Here is an 18,069-nt window from a genome sequence, read left to right as displayed (position 1 = left end):
TCCTGGGTCCCACAGCAAATCAGTGGCATAGTAGGAGTGGAGAAGGACTCTCAATTCCCAGCTCAGCATGGTTTGTGATCTGACCTTGGGACAACAAGTTGCTGGCTACTTGGGCCTGGGCTCTCCCAGCATGGGTCCACGCAGGGTTTCTCTCAGCACGGGGGCCAGTCTAGGTCACCCTCCTGCCTGTTTTGGCAAGGGACAGTGAGATCCCAGGTCCCTGAGGCCCAGAGGTGAGGGAAGCACACAGCCCCAGACCGTCAGCTGATAGGGAGGCCACAAAGTCAGAGATTAGACCGGCAGGATTCGAAAGTTGTTGAGGACACTGTGGCTTTTCAGGTGCTGTGTTCTCCAACTCGACAATTCACTGATGTTCCGATTCTCAAATTCTGTGACTCACAGCTGATGAGCCAGGCTAATTGTACAGGAAGCGACATGAGGCTTATGATCCTTCTTTTCCACTTCCTCCCCAGGGGAATCCCATCTTTTCTTCTTTTATGCTGAAAGGAGGCTTTAGTGCTGTACAAAGCATGTTCTGTCTGCTTCTCTAAGTTAGCTGACAGGCTGTGGGTGAGGCTGACAAGGCAAAAATCCATCCGTGACAGGGGAGAGAGGGCTAAGATTGCAGCTAGCTCTGGGCCAGGCCGGGGCGAGGACCGAGCCCCAGCCCGAGGCTTCCTTCTCTCCCGCCATCCCCTCTCCTACAGTCTCTGGGTCACAGAGCCCCCGTCACTTCACAGGCTTTGGGGTGTTGTGGGTGCCTGAGGCCTGCAGAGTAAAATTGACCTTGACACTGGGAGCATGTTGACATGCTTTATATGCAACAAGTGTTAGCTCTTGCAGGGCGAGTGGGGGTATCATCTTCCCTTTACAGAACTGGAACAAGAGGCTGAGAGAACCAAAGTCACTTGTTCAAGCTCACATACGGAGCTAGACAGTGGCGCGGTTAGGACTGAACTCGGGTCTGTCAGCCAAAGCCCCTGGCTTTGCCCCACCAAAGTGAAAGTCTAACTTCGGTTTCTGCTGGCCAGGCCCTGCCTGGCTTGCAGCACACAGAAAAGATACATTTATGGGGACGGGGCTGAGAGGCACAGAGGGATTAACCCAAGGTCGCACAGCGGGAGACCAGCAGGGGCTAACTTTCTCGGTCTTCTTCCAACAGGGGGAGTGGGTGTGGCTGAAGAGGTTTGAAGCAGGCACAGCCCCTGAGCTTCGGCCCAGCTGCCTCAGCCTCCTGAGAAAGGTAGGGCCAAGGAGGGGAGGGGACCCTGGCAGGGGATCCCTGCTGGTATGGAGTGGTCCCCGCTCAACGTAGAAGCTTCTAGCCTCAGAAAGGAGTCCTTTCTATCATCACAATTGCTGCCCGATGGCTGACACCTCAACCACAGTTACACACTCATCTTCACTCACGAGCATTCCTCAAGTCACGTCACCACCTCAACGTGACCATCACCACGACCCCCAGGGGCACAGTCCCTTCCATCAGTATCAGCAACACCCTCGAAGGACCTCATCCTGTACCCACCATCCCTCCACCCATCCATCCACCCATTTAGTCACTGTGTTTTGAGCACCACCTATGAGCCAGGCCATGTTCTGGGTTTGGGGGTACAGCTGTGGAGAAGAGGGACAGGGTTCCTTCCCTCAAGGAGCTTCCGGTCACTTGTCATCACTAACCACATAAGCCCCTTCACCCCCGAGGTTGTCAGTATCCTGAGAAGCACTGTGGCTGGAGCACGGAGCACAGGATTGGAATCAGGAAGGTCCCAGGTAGAATTCTGCCTCCATGAAACGCTTAGCTTTCCTGTAAAATGGAGCTAATGAAATCTACCCTGTGGGGAATTAGGAAGATTGGGGAGAACGTATGAAATAACCTAGAATTGTCTCTGGCCAGAAGTGTGCCTTTGATAAATGCTAGCATCACTGCTTGGGTTCAAGCTCTCTGACCTGCTGGGCAGCCATGACAGAGGCTATTTTCTGGTTGAGCCTGGTCCCTTCTGCTCTTCTTCCTCTCCTTATCAGTCTCTGAGTCTTAGGGGAGAAACTTTACAGTTTTCAGGTCCATGGTTCCACTTAGGTTGGGAAACAGGCCTAGATCCCTACACTGTGGAGTTCGCTACAGCTTATTCATTTATTCTCCCATGACACTTCCATTCACTTGTTCACCCACTCATCCATCCATTCATCCATCCATCATCCATCCATCCACCCAACATTTCTGGTGCCTCTCTGTGCTCTTCCCTGTACTGGGTGCTAAATACTGGAGACCCAGATGTGGATTGTACCTGGTTCAGCCTTCAGTGTGCCCCTGGGGGCTGCTAAGATGCCTATTGCCCCAACAGATGCGGGAGATGCGGCATGAGAATGTTGCTGCCTGCCTGGGCTTCTTTGTGGCCCCTGGGGTCAGTGCTCTAGTGCTGGAGCACTGTTCCCGGGGCAGCCTGGAGGACCTGCTGCGGAATGAAGCTCTGCGGCTGGACTGGACTTTCAAGGCCTCTCTGCTGCTGGATTTGATCCGTGTGAGAACCGTCCCTGGGCCTAGAGCTATGGGGGCCATGGGGAGGGCAAGGAGAAAAGAGACGCTCAGATTTCCAAGACCTGGTCTCCTACCTTGTCTAAGAAAAATCTGAACAGTATGAGAGAAGGTGAGAGGAGGCAGGAACTGTTTCTGGGGTCTGTGAGATGCTGAGAGGACTAGGGGTCCCTTTGATTCATCACATAATGGGCTACCATTACGTCCTTTCCAGGGCATGCGGTATCTGCACCATCGACATTTCCCTCACGGGCGCCTCAAGTCCCGAAACTGTGTGGTGGATGGGCGCTTTGTTCTCAAGGTCACTGACCATGGTTATGCAGAGCTCCTGAACGTTCAGCGGGCTCCCCGCCCCCGGCCAGCCCCGGAAGGTCAGCTCAGGGATGGGCAGGCGCTGCCAGTGGGTTTTGAGGCCTCTATTTAAATTGGATGCTTGTGAGGCAGGGGGACAGGGGAGATGTCCAATCTTTTGGCACTTCCTGTGGTATGACCTTGAGCTGCCTCGGGCCCCCTAACTATGAATGGGGGAGAACAGAAACACCTATGTCCTCCTGGGGGCTGTAGGTAGAGGGCAATGACACCACATATGTGAAGTGCCTGCCCATCTTGGCCCAGTTTGGTGGTCAGTGGGTGAGGACAGTGTGGCCTTGCCTTGTGACTGCAGAGCTGTTGTGGACGGCTCCAGAGCTGTTGCGGGGGCCCGGGGCGCCGGGACGGGGCACCCTCAAAGCAGACATCTTCAGCATCGGCATCATCCTGCAGGAGGTGCTGACTCGAGGCCCACCCTACTGCTCCTCAGGGCTCTCTGCAGAAGGTACAGTGCCCTTGTCCTCCTTCCTTGGCCGTTCGCTGGCTGGAGTCCCCGTGTAGTTGGGGAGCTCTGTGGCCACCAGGAAATCCTGGTGGAAATAACCTTACAGACACACTTGCCTGGTTTGACCACGAGAATTAAGTTTCTTTGGCTCAAGCCAGGCAGCCTTCAGCAGCTCCACCAAAAAATGGCAGCTGACCAGCTCCAGGGCTAAAGATATTGATTTCTGGGTGAAAACCTCAACCCCCTCTGCCTCTTCTAAGGTCACTGCCATGTCTGTGGATGCTCATGCCCTAACCACCCCGCCTTCATCTGCATAGACTTTGTGTCCATATAGACCCCAGTTTTCCCCAGCTGGATCACTTAACTTACTACATGACCTTACACAAATCGCTTACCTTCTCTGAGCCTTAGTTTTCTCATCTTTAGAATGGGGATGAAATAAAAATGGGCCAGACATCTGGCCCTCATCCGATGTGGCCAGGCTGCTCAGTATTTAGGGGCTTGCTTCTCTGCCCAGACAGGATTCCTTCAGGAACATCTCTGTCCTTATACTTTAGGTGTGCGGGATGGTCACTCACACCTTCCCCATCATCACTCAGTCTTAGATGTTTTCTTTTCTGACCCCAGTGCGGAGGACCAACTTCAGAAACCTTTCCTCCCTTTCTGTGTTTCTCATCAGGGTTTCCCAGACCCTTCTTCTAGCTGTTCCCCTCCTGTCTGTGTCCAGTCCCGGGGACCTGTCCTCACAGACACCCCGGCATCTCAGCCCACAGTCCAGAGCAGTGATGGAGCTGAACCCACTACTCCCTCCCACCCCCAAAGGAAAATCATTAACTCATGGGAGGCCTGGCTTGCTTCCTTTCTCCACTAAAGCACTGCTCAGTGAGTAATGAGCATTCCAAGCTCCAAATTTATGAGGTGGAGGAGTGGGAAGAGGGGGATCTTTGTCAGGCCATTTGTTCAACATCCTCAGTGGCCCGACCCCCCACATCTGCCTGCTGGGTGAGGGAAGACCAGCCAGATGGGGTCCACAAGTGTATGGCCCTCAGGCCTGGGCTCCATGAGGCTTTAGGTGCAGGGATCAGGCCTGGAACCTGATGGCCGCCATTGGATCAGGCTGTCAGTCCAGGGCCTGCTCCATCCCAGGGCACGCTGTCCCTGGTCTCGGGGAGTAAAACACTAAGAGCCCAGGTACTGGGGGATACCAACCTAAGCCCAGCTCCACGCCAATTCACTTCATAACTTTGAGGAAATCCCTTTCAGGCTCTGAGCCTCAGTTTCCTTGTCTGTAAAATAGGGACTATGTTGCCTGCCTCCTAGAGTGGTTGTGAGGAGTCAGTGAACTTCTTTAGACCAAGTGCCTGACACATGGTGGGCACCCAATAAATATTTCCCTGGGCGGTTTTAGGGAGGTGCTAGTGGGGGATCCCACATTCTCTCCTGAATTCCCAACTTGGACGCAAACGCTCCTTGATCTTAGAAGTAACATCTTTTCAAGATCCTGTGTGTGTGTGTGTGTGTGCAGTGGGGGTGGGGGGTGGAATTGCAGCTTCCAGAGCTCTCTCTGTCATATGCTTTATTCCACTGGACAACCCTGGGAGGTGGTAGGTGCACTTGTTAGAGATAGCTGAGTGAGGCCCGGAGAGGGGAAGGGGCTTCTCGGTGGGGAAGCAGTGGGTCTGGGACTTGGACAAGCTCAGTGTCCTTGCTCTAAAATCTCCTGGAGTCATCCATGGAGCATACTCCCATAGAGCTGGGTGTGTGGCCTCCTCCCTCAACCGCTGACATGGCCGGTCCGTCACCGTGATGCGTTGGGTGTGGACAGTGGGCTGGGCAGGGGGAGGGAAAGTGAGACCGCGGCTGGCCTGGCCTGGGACAGCCGTTTTCAGCACATTCACATACGAGGACTCCGTTTTAATGTCAAAAACGTTTGGAGCCTCACGTGCTATGTGATTTTTAATATCCGCTGACTGAGACAATCCCCAAAGACAGAATCGGCTCTGAAGTCAACAGCGCTTTGAAATGGATTTGTATTTTATTCATCACAACCCCATCTGAATACTTTTGAAAAAGAGTCGTACGTGTGTGTGTGTGTGTGTGTGTGTGTGTGTGTGTATGATGTGTTATTGATTCCATCTGCACACCCTCCTTTGTAAGCACACACAGCTTTCCAGGCCCTTTACTCAGAGGCCCTCAGGGTCTGATGTCTGCAGGCTGGAAGCCTCTGGGCAAAGAAAATCATGTAGGCCTGGAGGAGATCGGGCTCAGTTCTACAGTTTGCTTTTTACCAGCCCTGCAGCTGTGGGTGAACTCCTTCACTCCCAGGAGCCTCAGTTTCCCTACATGTAAAATTAGACAGGGACTCATGCACTACCCCCCAACAAGGGGGCCAACAAAGAATGTGGAGGGAACTGAAATCCAGAAGGAAACTTCTCCTCGGTGGCACCAAGGGCCCCCGCCTCCTCGGTCAAGAGAGGAGGATCCCAGCCCTCCTGAGGGAGTAACCTGTAGCCCTAGGAGGTCTGTACTATTTATAACTGTACTTGTTATATGGGAGGAAACTGAGGCTCAGAGAGGTGATATGACTTAGAACGTAAGAGGGTGATATAGAAATCCCCTCCTGATCCGCTGAAAATCTGAGCTTGGTACTCAGCCCCACTTCCTCCCAATGCCCTTGTGAATCTCTCAGCGCCCCCAGTGCCCCCAACAGCTTCCTGAGGGGGAGCTTCTCCCGGCCAGTTGTCCGATGAGGAGGCTGAGGCACAGAGTGATGGCAAATAGCAAGAGCCAGAACTAGAACGCCGATCTATCGGACCTCGACTTAGTCTGATGGTCTTTATCACAGGGAGTGGGGACAGGAAGATCATGGCAGGGGCTGTCTTGGGAAAATAATGACAATGATGATGATAATGAAAGCATACACTCTTGTTTCACACATGGGGAGTTGGCACCGGAAAGTCTCCAGGTGGCAGGACTGGAGGCAAGAGCCACAGCGTCAAGGTTTCGAGCACATCGGTGGGGCATTGCTGGCAAGCGGCAGCAGCTGGGTTTGTGGGTTGGGGCGGGGCGGGGCGGGGGGGGGGGTGGTGCTTGCTAGGGGCCAGGTGCCTAACATCTATCATCTCTTCCCTCTGCACTCCTCTCAAGAAGGCAGTTTATTAAGCTCATTTCACAGGTGGGAAGACTGAGGCTCAGAAAGGTCACTGTCTTGTCCACCATCTCCTAGAGAGGTGGAGGGGGGGCAGATCCAGAAGTCAAAACCCACTTTTCAGCTCCCAGCGTGAGACCCCTTCCCAGGCCACACCCTGGGCAATCCTGGGTCCACTGGCCAGCATGCCCAGGGGAGGCGAGAAGTACCCTCAGGACCTGATCCCTACACCCCCACGGGCCTACCCTGCCCTCCTTCTCAGGACCCCAGGCCAACCCCTTGCCACGAGTCCTCCTGGGCCCGTCCGACCTATTGTCCACATGGTGTTTATTGCAGAAATCATCAGGAAGGTGGCGTCGCCCCCTCCGCTGTGCCGGCCCCTGGTGTCCCCTGACCATGGGCCACCCGAGTGTATCCAGCTGATGGAGCAGTGCTGGGAGGAGGCTCCAGAGGACAGACCCAGTCTAGACCAGATCTACACCCAGGTCAGTGCACCCCAGGCCAGTGCTCCCAAGACCTAGCAGATCGGTTCACTTCACTTTGCCCAGTGACAGCCAGATACTACCTATGGGGCCTAGAAACCTTATGTAGCAAAGGGGCAACAGGCCAGCACCATCACTCCTGCGGGGGAGAAGGGGGGATGGCCGAGGTCCACCCTCTGAGGAAAACTTTCTCAGATCCCTGGGTTCCGGGTATGTGTGTTGAGTGCCTTCCTAAGTGCCGAGGCCCATGCTATGTTGTGCTTACTTCATTTAATCCTTAGGCTAGCCCTCCCAAAAAGCACTATTATTATCTTGGCTTTACGGGAGAGAAACTGAGGCACAGATTGGTGAGGGACTCGCCCAAGGTAACTGAGGGAGTGAAAGGTGGGGTTGGAATCCAAACTCAGGTTTGTCTGTCTGCAGAGCTGGTGCTGGAAATCTCGGCCTCCTGGCCCCAGAGCAAAGAGGTCATTTGTGGCTGTGGAGACAATCAATGCTGACTCCCCTTGTCCGTGAGTGGAATTAGTGAGGAGCTCAGGTGCACCCCCACCCCCAGGCCTGCCTTGGGGTCTATAACAGGAGGGGTGAGGCAAGTCTGTACGAGTTTGCAGGGCGGTGGTGGAGAGTGTGGGCCTGACTGAGCTGGCTAATGGCTCCCACAAGACTAACCCATCATGCCTGAGGTGACATCTTTGTGCCTCCCTTTCTGCCCTCTACTCCCCAGCCGCAGCAAACGTTGCCAAGGAGAGGCTCAGCGAGCAAGAGGGGCGTCCAGACAGGTGATGAGGGAGTGGGAGCGAGGAAGACACACAAAAGGAGCACACAGGTGTCCCCTGAGAATCCTTCCCACATCCCCTGACTTCCCACCTCCTTTCCTCACCTCAGCTCAGGTATCAGGCGTGGCGTTGCCATTCCACAGATGAGAAATCTGGATCTCAGAGTAAATGAGCTCTCAGTGGCCACCGTGGGGGTGGGTTGCAGAGCTAGGACCAGCAATTCTTAAAACACGAGCCTGGAATCTATCCAGGGATCAGAGATTGCCGTGGCCAGCGATGGGTGACTGTGGGGAAAGATCCTGCCCAAGGCTCTGGGGTGGAGAAGGCAGAGGTGAGCGTGTGATGCATTCGGCGCAAAGGCAGGGACTGGACCACGCCGTGGGGAGGCTAAAGGCCAGAATGCCTTCGTTCACATGTACGTTGCAGTTTACCTCCTTGACCTGGGGCACGTTGATTGCTCTGCTGAGCTTCAACCTCCTTAAAAGTTGCCTGGCAAGACTAACTGTGGTCTGACTCCCCACACTTGAGTGACCATCGGGTGAGATAACTAAGTTAAGAAAAAAGGTGGTTCTCTGAGAAAGAGAGAGTGAGTGAGGCATTAGAGAAAGAACATGGACCTGGAAATCAAAAGGCTTGGGTTTACGTTCATTTAACATTGTTCTGGGAGTATCGGCTAATGCAATTAGACAGGAAAATGAATACTGGAAAGGAAGAAGAAATTAATTGCTATTTGCAGATCCTATGATTGCGTTCCTGGGCAACCGGGGGAAACAATGGAAAGCTCATTCCAGTTTTTAAACTAATTCAGTGGGTTGGCCAATGATAAAATTAATACGTGAAAGATCTCAGTTTGAAACTCAGTTCCACCATTATGAAGTCCTTGGCAAGTTATCTCACCTCTCAGATCCTTTGTTTTCTCATTTGTATAACGAGGGCCTTCCTTGCAGAGGTGAGCTTCTGGTCAGCATCAGGTCCTTGGTGCCTCAGGGTCAGCAGCTGCCATGCCCACCCCGACTGCCCTTTAAGCTTGAGCCTCTGCTTTTAATGGGCGGTATAAAATAGGTGCACGTGAGGGGCTGCAGCCACTCCCCACCTTACAGATGTTGGGTTGAGCTAAGTGGTATTCATGGAGGTTGGATATGTGCACCTACACACGCGCACCTGCCCACACACTAAGCTTCTGGGTTTAGACAGGGCTGGACTCCTTCACTTTGACCGTCATTAATTTGCTTCTCCCACTAACTGAACTTTGGGAAGGTACAAACCAGACTGGGGAAGGTTCTAGTAAATCTCCTTAGGGAACGCACTGCCGTATTTCCTGTAAGTTTCTCATTGAAGATGTGATTTATGACCACATATGAATGTCCTCATATGAAGACCTAAGACAGGCATTTCTCTCTGCTCAGCAGCCAGCAGTTTTGTTTCTTTGGAGCAACCAATTTAATGCTCCGCTGTCTCATGGACTCTGCGGATCATATAATCTATATTTCCCTCTTTGCTTTGTTGCTAGGAAGCTTATATTCAAAATTGTGACCAAATTCTAACATGCATTTTGCTAGACCAAAATAGCAGGCATTTTCCCTCCTTTGGTCCCAGTGGCCTTACTTATTTATTATCTTATTTTGTAAAACATTTTTTTTTGAACAAGGGGAGAAATAGAGGTAGAAATGATTATGTACATAACTAATCTACATGTATCTTTTCTATCTACCTGTCTATTCACCTACCCATTCATCCTTCTATCTCCATCATATCCACCCATCTATCATCCATCCATCCATCCATCCGTCTGTCCATCTGTCCATCCATCCATCCACCTTTGAGAAGAACAACAAATGTCCACTCCACAGTGTTGTTGTAAGAACCAGAGCAGTAGGGTTAGTGTTTGTTAATGGTAATGCTATGCTGGCCATGGGCTGGCTCTTTTGTAAAGTCCTCTCCCTGCCGGCCCGCCTCATATAGAACTGACTCACTTTTCCTTCCAGCTGTCTGTGTTTCCCCTGTGCTTCCCTCCAGCTGCCGTCCCTTGTCTATTACATATCTGCTCCTCACCAATGGAGCTCCTCCAGGCAGGGACTATGTCTGCTTCATTCTCGTGGCCCAGATTGCCAACCCAAGAGCAAGTGTGCTGACCTTCATGGATGAATTGGGACTTTTGTTCCATTTTCAGTTCAAAAGCCTCAATCAAGGCAAGAAGACCAGTGTTGCTGACTCTATGCTGTGGATGCTGGAGAAGTATTCCCAGAACCTGGAGGACCTGATCCAGGAGCGGACTGAGGAACTGGAGCTGGAGAGGCAGAAGACAGAGAGGCTACTCTCTCAGATGCTCCCTCCGTGAGTGGCCCCTTAGGACTTGATTATGTCTCTAGCCTCAGTGGCTCTGAGCATGGGACCTGGGACATAGTAGGTGCTTAGTAAGTCTGGATTCCATGAATTCATTTAATTTAGTCATTGTTTATTTATCTAACATATTTTCACAGAACCCCTATCTGTGTTAGGCACTATGTTGGGCTTTTGAGTATTAACTCTGCTACCTCACTTCCCCCGGGGGCAAGGAGAGGGCACAGTGTCCCCCATCTGACTTCAGAGGAAGTGATGTCCAGAGAGGGACAGGTATGTGCTGGAGGGCAGCCAGGATACAAGCAGGCCTGATCCAGATTCCCCAGTGCTTAACCCAAGAGTTTTCCCCCCGAAATCCCTCCCTCCAAACTATGGGAACGGGGTCCTCCTACCTTGTGACTCTGGTCCTTCCCATTCTTCAGGTCTGTGGCTGGAGCTCTGAAAATGGGGGCAACTGTGGAGCCAGAGTACTTTGACCAGGTTACCATATACTTCAGTGACATTGTGGGTTTCACCATCATCTCAGCCCTGAGTGAGCCCATTGAGGTGGTAGGCTTGCTCAACGACCTCTACACACTGTTTGATGCTGTTCTGGGCAGCCATGATGTGTATAAGGTGAGAACACCAGAAGGCTGGCATTCCAGCTCTCCTTCCTGCACTGCTGTGTTTGTGTCATACATTCACTTCTAGTCATTTACCTGTGTGGCTTTATCAGTTAGCTATTGCCGTGTAACAAATAACACCAAAACCCAGTAATGTAAAACGATAAGCATTTATTATTGCTCACAAACCTATAGGGAAGTTGGAAAGTTCTCTGGACTCAGCTGGACCACTCATGCATCTGTGGTCAGTTGTAAGGGAGCTAGGAAGTTCTGCCGATCTTGGCTGGGCCATCTCATGTGTCTGGAACCTTGACTGGGACAGCTCTGGCCCACATGGTCTGTTAACCCCAAGTAGGTTGGCTGGTATCATTCACATGGTATGGCAGGGTTCTGGGAAAGAAGACAGAAGCCTCTTGAGGTCTAAGCTGGGATTGGGCACATGGCTATTTCTGACATATTCTATTGGTCAAAGCAAGTCAAAAAGCCAACCCATGGGTGCCTGGCTGGCTCAGTCAGAAGAGCATACAACTCTTGTTCTTGGGCTCTTGAGTTTGAGCCCCATGTTGGGCATTAAAGTTTACTTAGAAAGGGGCCAACCCAGATTCAAGAGGTGGGGAAATTAACTCCACCCGTGCTGGGCAAGGGCCAACAGATGAGTCATCTCCTGTGCCTGTCCTCAGGGAGAGCTCACTGCTACAGATAAAAGATGAAGACAGCCCACATTGAAAGCGATGGTCAGGGCAGGCAAAGGAGGCTGAGAGGGCCCCCAATCCAGCTAGGGTTAGACGTGTGGAGTAAAAAGCAAGAAAGTCTTCCTGGAGGAGGTGCTATCTTCCTAGCGCTGTCCAGTCTGGGTGTGGTTCCTCCAGGCAAGCCATGGGGGAATAATGTGCCAAAGCCTGAGCCTTGAGGGGATGGGCCTGGTGAGTATGAAGAGTGCTGAACGGGTTGTAATGGCTGGACGTGAAGTGGGCTGGTGGTGGAGTGGGTGGCGGCTGAGGGAGCAGGGGCAGAGCTGTCAAGACCTTCCACGATCTAGTCCCTGTGCATCTCTCGACCTTGGGTTTCAGTCCCAGCTTGGCCACCAGCTTCTGTGTAGCTTTGGGCAAATGGTTTCCCTCTCTGGACTTCTGTTTCCTTATGTATAAAACATGAGGAATGGTGACCTCAACCTTGGGGGTTGGCAGATGATGGGTAGTTCCTAACCCCCTTGAAAAAGTGCTGTGTAAGCAAATTGTACCTCTGTACCTGCTGTGGGGACCCCACCCCAGTCCTGCCCCTCATTCTGGTCCAGTTGCTAGAGGTCTTGGGTCACTTCCGACACAGCGGAGGAGGTGGGGGGGGGTGGGGAGCTCCCCAGAAACTGCCACACTCAGACTCCACTGGCCTTAACCTCCTTTTGTGACCCACCAGTCCCCTTCCAGCCATAGCCCTCCAGGGAGGCAGGGACAGGGGAAGGCCAGGCCCTGTGGCAGAAGCCAGAGTGGACAGGATGCCTGGACAGAGGCACCTCTCTGAGGTGCCAGGCAGTCTGCTGATAGCATTATGTACAGTATCCCAACAACAATAATTGCCAGTACTTATTGAGTGCTTACTGTATACTGGACAGTAGTCTAAGTGCTTTATATGTAGTAATTCACTTAATCATCATTGCAGTCTGTAAGGTAGGTAATGGTACCCCTACTGTATATATGAGGAAACAGGTGACTAATGGGCTCATCTAATTACATATTTCCAGTGGCATGTGAAGCTGAGATTTGAACTTGGGCATTCTGATCCCAAGACCTCCCTTCTCTGGGGCTCACCATCCCTAAGAGATGAACATCCTCAGGATAAACCAAAGGTTCATAGTGGCCCACAAGACCCTCCAGGAGCTGGCCCCACCTACCTCTTTACGTGTATCTCTGGCCGCTGCATCTCTGCAGACCCCGTATTCCTCACACATGCTTTGCTGACGGGGCTACTAGGCCTTTGCACATGTGGTTGCCTCCTCTTGGGACACTGGTCTCCCTCCACGTCACCTGGCCCCCTCCTAACTCATCCTTCTGGCCTCAAGTTAGCCTCCTTCCCCTCCCAGACATGGTTAGGAGCTCCTGTGTGGTGCTCTCATAACTCCCCCTGGAAAGCACAGCCACACCGTATGGTTCTAACCTAACCCCCTCTGTCCCCAGTGCCTGGCAAATCCAACACATGGTAGGTTTTCCGGAAATACATATTGACTGAGTGAAGAGCTCGCTGAGGCCCAGAGGGGAAAGTGACTTGCCCAAGGTCACCCAGCTTGTAGGTGGCAGAGCCAGGACTAGAACCCGCAATGTCTCCCGCCACGGCCTGGCTCTGTCCACTATACCACCCTGCCGCACACTGAGCCTCAGAGACCTGAGCCACCGACATGCCAAGGACACAGCTTCCCTCCTGCTCCCCATTCTGGAGCCTATACTCCTGCCTCAGCTCCCGGTTCTGAGATGTTGTCTCTCATGCTGGCTGAGTTTCCCTCTTGCTTCCAGAGCCGCCCTGGCCCTGTGGGCCCCAGGAAAAGATTCCTCATCTCATCTTGCTGAACCCCGCAGCTTTGATGTGCCCTGAGTCACCCCTGGCCTTGCCTCTTCCTCTCCTGTTAATCTTTTCTCAAACATGTGCCCCTCCCCGCTCTGAATCATACTTTCTGATCTGCTCTGAACTCTGGCCAAGAGGTCTGCATCTTTCTGGCAGGATGAAATGGAATAAAACAAGGCCCGCACACCCCTCCAGATGTGGGGAAACAGGCGGCCTGTTCCTGACGATGTGTGAGCGCGTCTCTCATCACTCACGCCATCCGCCTCGGTTTCCCCTTCGTCCCCAGCAGGATCTGGTTACTGCTCTTTAATCCAGTCTGGGCTGGGAGGCAGCCAGGCAATCATTTCCTGGTTCTGCAGGGGTTTGTGATTCCCTCCCAGCACGCACTGAATGAGCACTTTATGCACATAGCTCCAGCAGAGCCCGTGTGGGCTACAGGGGTGGAGGGGACTTACCCTAGCCCCTCAGCCCCAGCGGGAGAGACCGGCCTTAGCCATACTGCCAAGCGACCCTGGGCAAATCGCTTTACCTCTCCGAGTTCCAAACACCCATTTGTAAAAAGAGGTGAAATTGCCTATTATGGCTTAGGATCGTTTTACAGAGCGAGCAGCGTGAGAGGAAGGGCTACGGATCATTCGTTCACCAAGACCATGACGACCACCACCACGAGCAGGTGCCGAGGCCTCGCCCTGAAAGCACAGATGGGGCAGAGGTCTGGGGTGGGCCCCAGCGTTAGTGAGGCATCTACAGAGGACTCGCCCAGCCAAGGGACTATCACAGGGTATTTCATTCAACCCTCGCAATGGCCCTCAGAGGAACGGACCGTTATCCCTTCAGATGCAACGCAGGTTCAGAGGGGTAAGTGACTAGCCCAAGGTCACATGGCAAGTCAGTGGTGGAGTTGGAGTTCACATCTGTGTTTTGCCAGTATGGAAACGTTTGCCCTCGCTTCTCTGGCTGTGTTCTCCCATCCACAGAAGGGCCACGCCTGCGTATACCCTTGCGTGCTGCTGAGTGCCGACTATGATAGGAGTCTGAGTGATCATCTTCATGGGTCTGAGCTCCTAGAGAGTGGGGCCTGTGCCTGGTCGTCTTGCTGTCACTGGAGTTGTAGGGGTGATTATTAATGACACTACAGGCAGGTGGAGGGCAGTCTAACAGCTTAGAGACACCACCATGTGCTTCTCCTCCCCAGTCTGGACCTGGGGTCGCCCGACTGAGGCAACGCTAGGTCTCCAAAGCAGATGTACCGTCCCTGAATTTCAGCTGTACGCTCGGCCGCTGACTCAAAGTCAGGCCAGCGAGCTGTAGTTCTCCGGGGCTGCCTCTGGGAGGCCAGACTGACCTACGCACAGGTGCTGACCACGTGCAGGGCAGTCGCTGAGGAAAACCCCACACAGCAGGCACTGTCCCCAAAAGAGAGAGAGAAGGGGCGCAAGCCATGCGTATCAAGAGGCAGCACAGCCTACGGGCTCTGGGGCCGGACTGATCAAGGTCACATCTGCACTGTGTGACATGGGCAAGTGGCTCAATCCTCCGGCCCGATGTCCACCTGCCGAATGGCAACGGTAATGGTGCCTGCCTCACAGAATTCTTGTGAAGGTCTAACGAATTGATGTTTGTAAAGGACTTGGAACGACGTCTGGCATGTGATAACTGCTATACCAGTATGTAAGCGCTTCGTCCTTTCGATCTTGCCAATCAGATAATGGGTTCTTCCTCCTGTGGGAAGAGGTGGGTGGGCAGAGGGAAAGCCAGGGCTCGCTCATATTTTTACCTCCTGGCGCATGGGGTAGGAGGTCTTTCTCCTTTGTGAAAATGTACACCGTGGGGCGTAGCCATGTGCCCGACCCCTGCCACGTTCACCGCCAGCCCCCAAGCGCAGGGTGGACAACCGCAGGTGATGGGGAGGCAGACGGGGCTCACGGCCCAGAGGAGGGAAACATCTGGTGACTAGGAAGATTTTAGGGACTCCACGAAGTGTGGGCTGGGCTGATGGAGGGCTTGGATCTCGACAAACAGGGACTGAGAGAGAGCATTTCGGGCAGGGGGACCAGGCCATCGAGCAAGCCCTGAGTGTCTCTGCGGACAGCAGAAAGGTTCCCATTGGTGGAAGCATGGAGAACGAGGAGTGACCGTTAGCATTTCGTCAGGAAATTCTGCAGATCACAGGAGTCCCTGACTGCCAGGCCACAGGGAGCAAATTTAAGTATCTAAACAGAATGTGGCATGATTAGGGCAGATCACTTCCTGGCGGTGGGGTAGAGGTCGCCTGGGAGGGTGAGGGAGAGGTTTGGGGAACATGGGTAGTAAGGCACAGTCTACAGCAAATGTTGTGTAAGAGATTTATTGAGTTGCAGTGCCCCCTATGGTCAGGGGAAGTATTGATTATGATTATGATTATGATTATGATTATGATTATTTGCACACCAGGTGCCAAGGGAGAGCAGATGTTGAGAGCTTGCCAGGACCTGCTCCCCAGGTCCGGGAGGTGCCAGCATTTGCTGGCTTTGGGAGAGGCAGTGCAGGAGCTGGGCTCTTCATCCTGGAGAGGGGAAGACTTGGAGGGTAGAGTCACCATCTTCACCTTGGCTGGCCTGGCCTGTGGCAGGGAGGAGGGCCACGGTACACATCTGTATCCCCAGTAGCTAGAACAGGGCCTTCGGAAGAAAGAAGGTGCCTGGGAACGCTTTGTGGCTAGAGTTCAGGAGCTAGAGCTGAGAGCAGCGGGTGGAAGGCAGGTTTCTATTCCACTCAACTTTTGAAAGTCAGAGTTGCCTAGAGGGAAAAGCAGCCACCTCTAGAAGGGGGGGCCTTCGCATCAAGAGGTGTAAGCAGGCCAGGCCAGCCACTGAAGAGGCAGGTGGGTGGCCTTCAAAGCCCTTCTGAGACTGTGGGATTCTTTCATCCCCACAACCATCAGCCAAGGAAAGGATGCTGATGATGGCGATGGTGATGGAAGTCTCCATCCACTGAGCATCTATGATGAGCCTAGTCCTTTTTTAAAATTTTTTTTGGGTAACATACAGTGTAATATCAGTTCCGGGTGTAGAAGTTAGTGATTCAGCACTTCCATACATCACCCGGTGCTCATCACAAGTGCCCTCCTTCACCCCCATCACCTGTTTCACCCATCCCCCTGCCCACCTCCCCTCTGGCACCCGGAGCCTAGTGCTTTCAACACTTTATCTTTCATATGCATTCCACCTAAGAGGAAACAGGCTCGCACAAGTGAAGTGGTCTGCCCAAGGTAAATGGCAGAGCCAGGGATTGAACCCACATCTGTAGGATTCCAACACCCACATTTTTTTCCTAGTACACCTTGGAAGGCATACTAGGTATACTTATTTTCCAACCCCCTGGGGTGTATATGCATCCAATATACATGTATTCCTCTCCAGATGAAGTCCTGATCTGCTGCTGTGGCCTTGTGCAGACGGGGCGCCCAGGTCCGATGCCAACGGGCTCATGGCCCGGGGCCAGAGAAGCCCAGATAGCCACGGTCAACTGCAGTTCAGACCAAGGCGATGTGAAGCGTGCAGATCTAAGTGCTGCTAGAGCACCTGGGACGGGAGGCCTGGTAGAGACGACGCTGTGGGCCAGAGACTTGAGGGGTGGATCAGGGCTCCCCAGAAGGGCCTTGTGTGAGCTGGGATGGTCCAAGGAGGGCATGTTCTTGCACTGGAGCGTGAAGGCTGTGACTTCTAGGTGGAGACCATCGGGGATGCCTACATGGTGGCCTCAGGGCTGCCCCGGCGCAATGGGAGCCGGCATGCGGCCGAGATCGCCAACATGGCCCTGGACATCCTCAGCTCTGTGAGAGGCTTCCGGATGAGGCACGCGCCCGATGTACCCATTTATATCCGGGCTGGTCTGCACTCAGGTACAAACTGGGGGCTGTGGGGGCGACGGGCCACGTCAACCTCCCAATCATTCCAGGGGCATTGGCTGGGGCAACCCCCATGGTGTGCTTCTAGAATTCTGAGATCCTAAAACTCTAGGATAGAAAATTTTACATTCCTTTTGTTCTTCTATTATTTGAAGGTTCTAAGATGTTATAAGTTAAAGAATCTGTGACGCTGGGTTTCATACACACACACACACACACACACACACACACACATTTTGTCTCAGCATCTGTCAAAGCTATTTTGAGTTCATATTGAGGAGCTGATAGTCTGATAGGAGAGGCAGGACAGAGACTTTCTGTGGTTCTGCAAACAACTAAATGTTTGCTGGGATGGGTCTAGGAGAGACCTTGGGGCATCCTTCTCAGGTCCCCACCCCTTCCTACCTCCATGGTTTCACCTGCAGGATAAAGTCCAAATTCCTGTCCCCGCACCCCCCTCCCCACCCCCGCCCCAGCCTCCCAGGCCCTTGTTATGCCCTCCGACATCATCTCTCACCACATCCTACTTGCCGTCCTATCCAGACTCAGCTGCTTGCCGCTTCCCTCAGACCTGTGGGCTCTCTGCCTCTGTGCCTTGGCACCTGCCGTGCCCTGCCCCCTCATTCTCTCATCCTTCAAGACATAACTCATGCACTGCCTCCTCCAGGAAGTCCTCTGGGCTGGGTCAGACTCCCTTCTGGGGCCAGCACAGCTCTGGTGCCTCCATTTGACAACATCGATCACAGTTTACACGTCTCCCCCACCAGGCTGGGAGTTCCCCAAGAGCAGACGCTGGCTCTGATTTATCTGTGTGCCCACCCCCACCCCTGGCACAGAGACAGGCACCAATATCCTCTCTTCTCTGGGTATCACTGGAGACTCCATATAGCTTCATCTTCACCCCCCAGCTGGAGCCCAGGATGTGTTGACAG

The 18,069-nt window shown here is 53.2% G+C and overlaps 1 protein-coding gene across 1 annotated transcript in view; it reads left to right on the top strand.

The window, feature by feature from the left end:
• LOC106976443 (guanylate cyclase D-like) overlaps positions 1-18,069 on the top strand; it is a 37,987-nt gene that overhangs the window by 14,239 nt on the left and 5,679 nt on the right. Inside the window, exons 9-16 of the mRNA XM_053202535.1 lie at positions 1,163-1,243; positions 2,343-2,519; positions 2,748-2,904; positions 3,198-3,347; positions 6,832-6,980; positions 9,924-10,087; positions 10,516-10,708; positions 16,957-17,131. Of these exons, the coding sequence (XP_053058510.1) occupies positions 1,163-1,243; positions 2,343-2,519; positions 2,748-2,904; positions 3,198-3,347; positions 6,832-6,980; positions 9,924-10,087; positions 10,516-10,708; positions 16,957-17,131 (1,246 nt within the window). The remainder of the gene's footprint in view (positions 1-1,162; positions 1,244-2,342; positions 2,520-2,747; positions 2,905-3,197; positions 3,348-6,831; positions 6,981-9,923; positions 10,088-10,515; positions 10,709-16,956; positions 17,132-18,069) is intronic.

The sequence above is a fragment of the Acinonyx jubatus genome, chromosome D1 (genome assembly GCF_027475565.1).
Source record: "Acinonyx jubatus isolate Ajub_Pintada_27869175 chromosome D1, VMU_Ajub_asm_v1.0, whole genome shotgun sequence".
NCBI lineage: Eukaryota > Metazoa > Chordata > Mammalia > Carnivora > Felidae > Acinonyx > Acinonyx jubatus.
The sequence above is the reverse complement of the archived record's forward strand: the minus strand, read 5'-3'. Positions and strand labels throughout refer to the sequence as shown.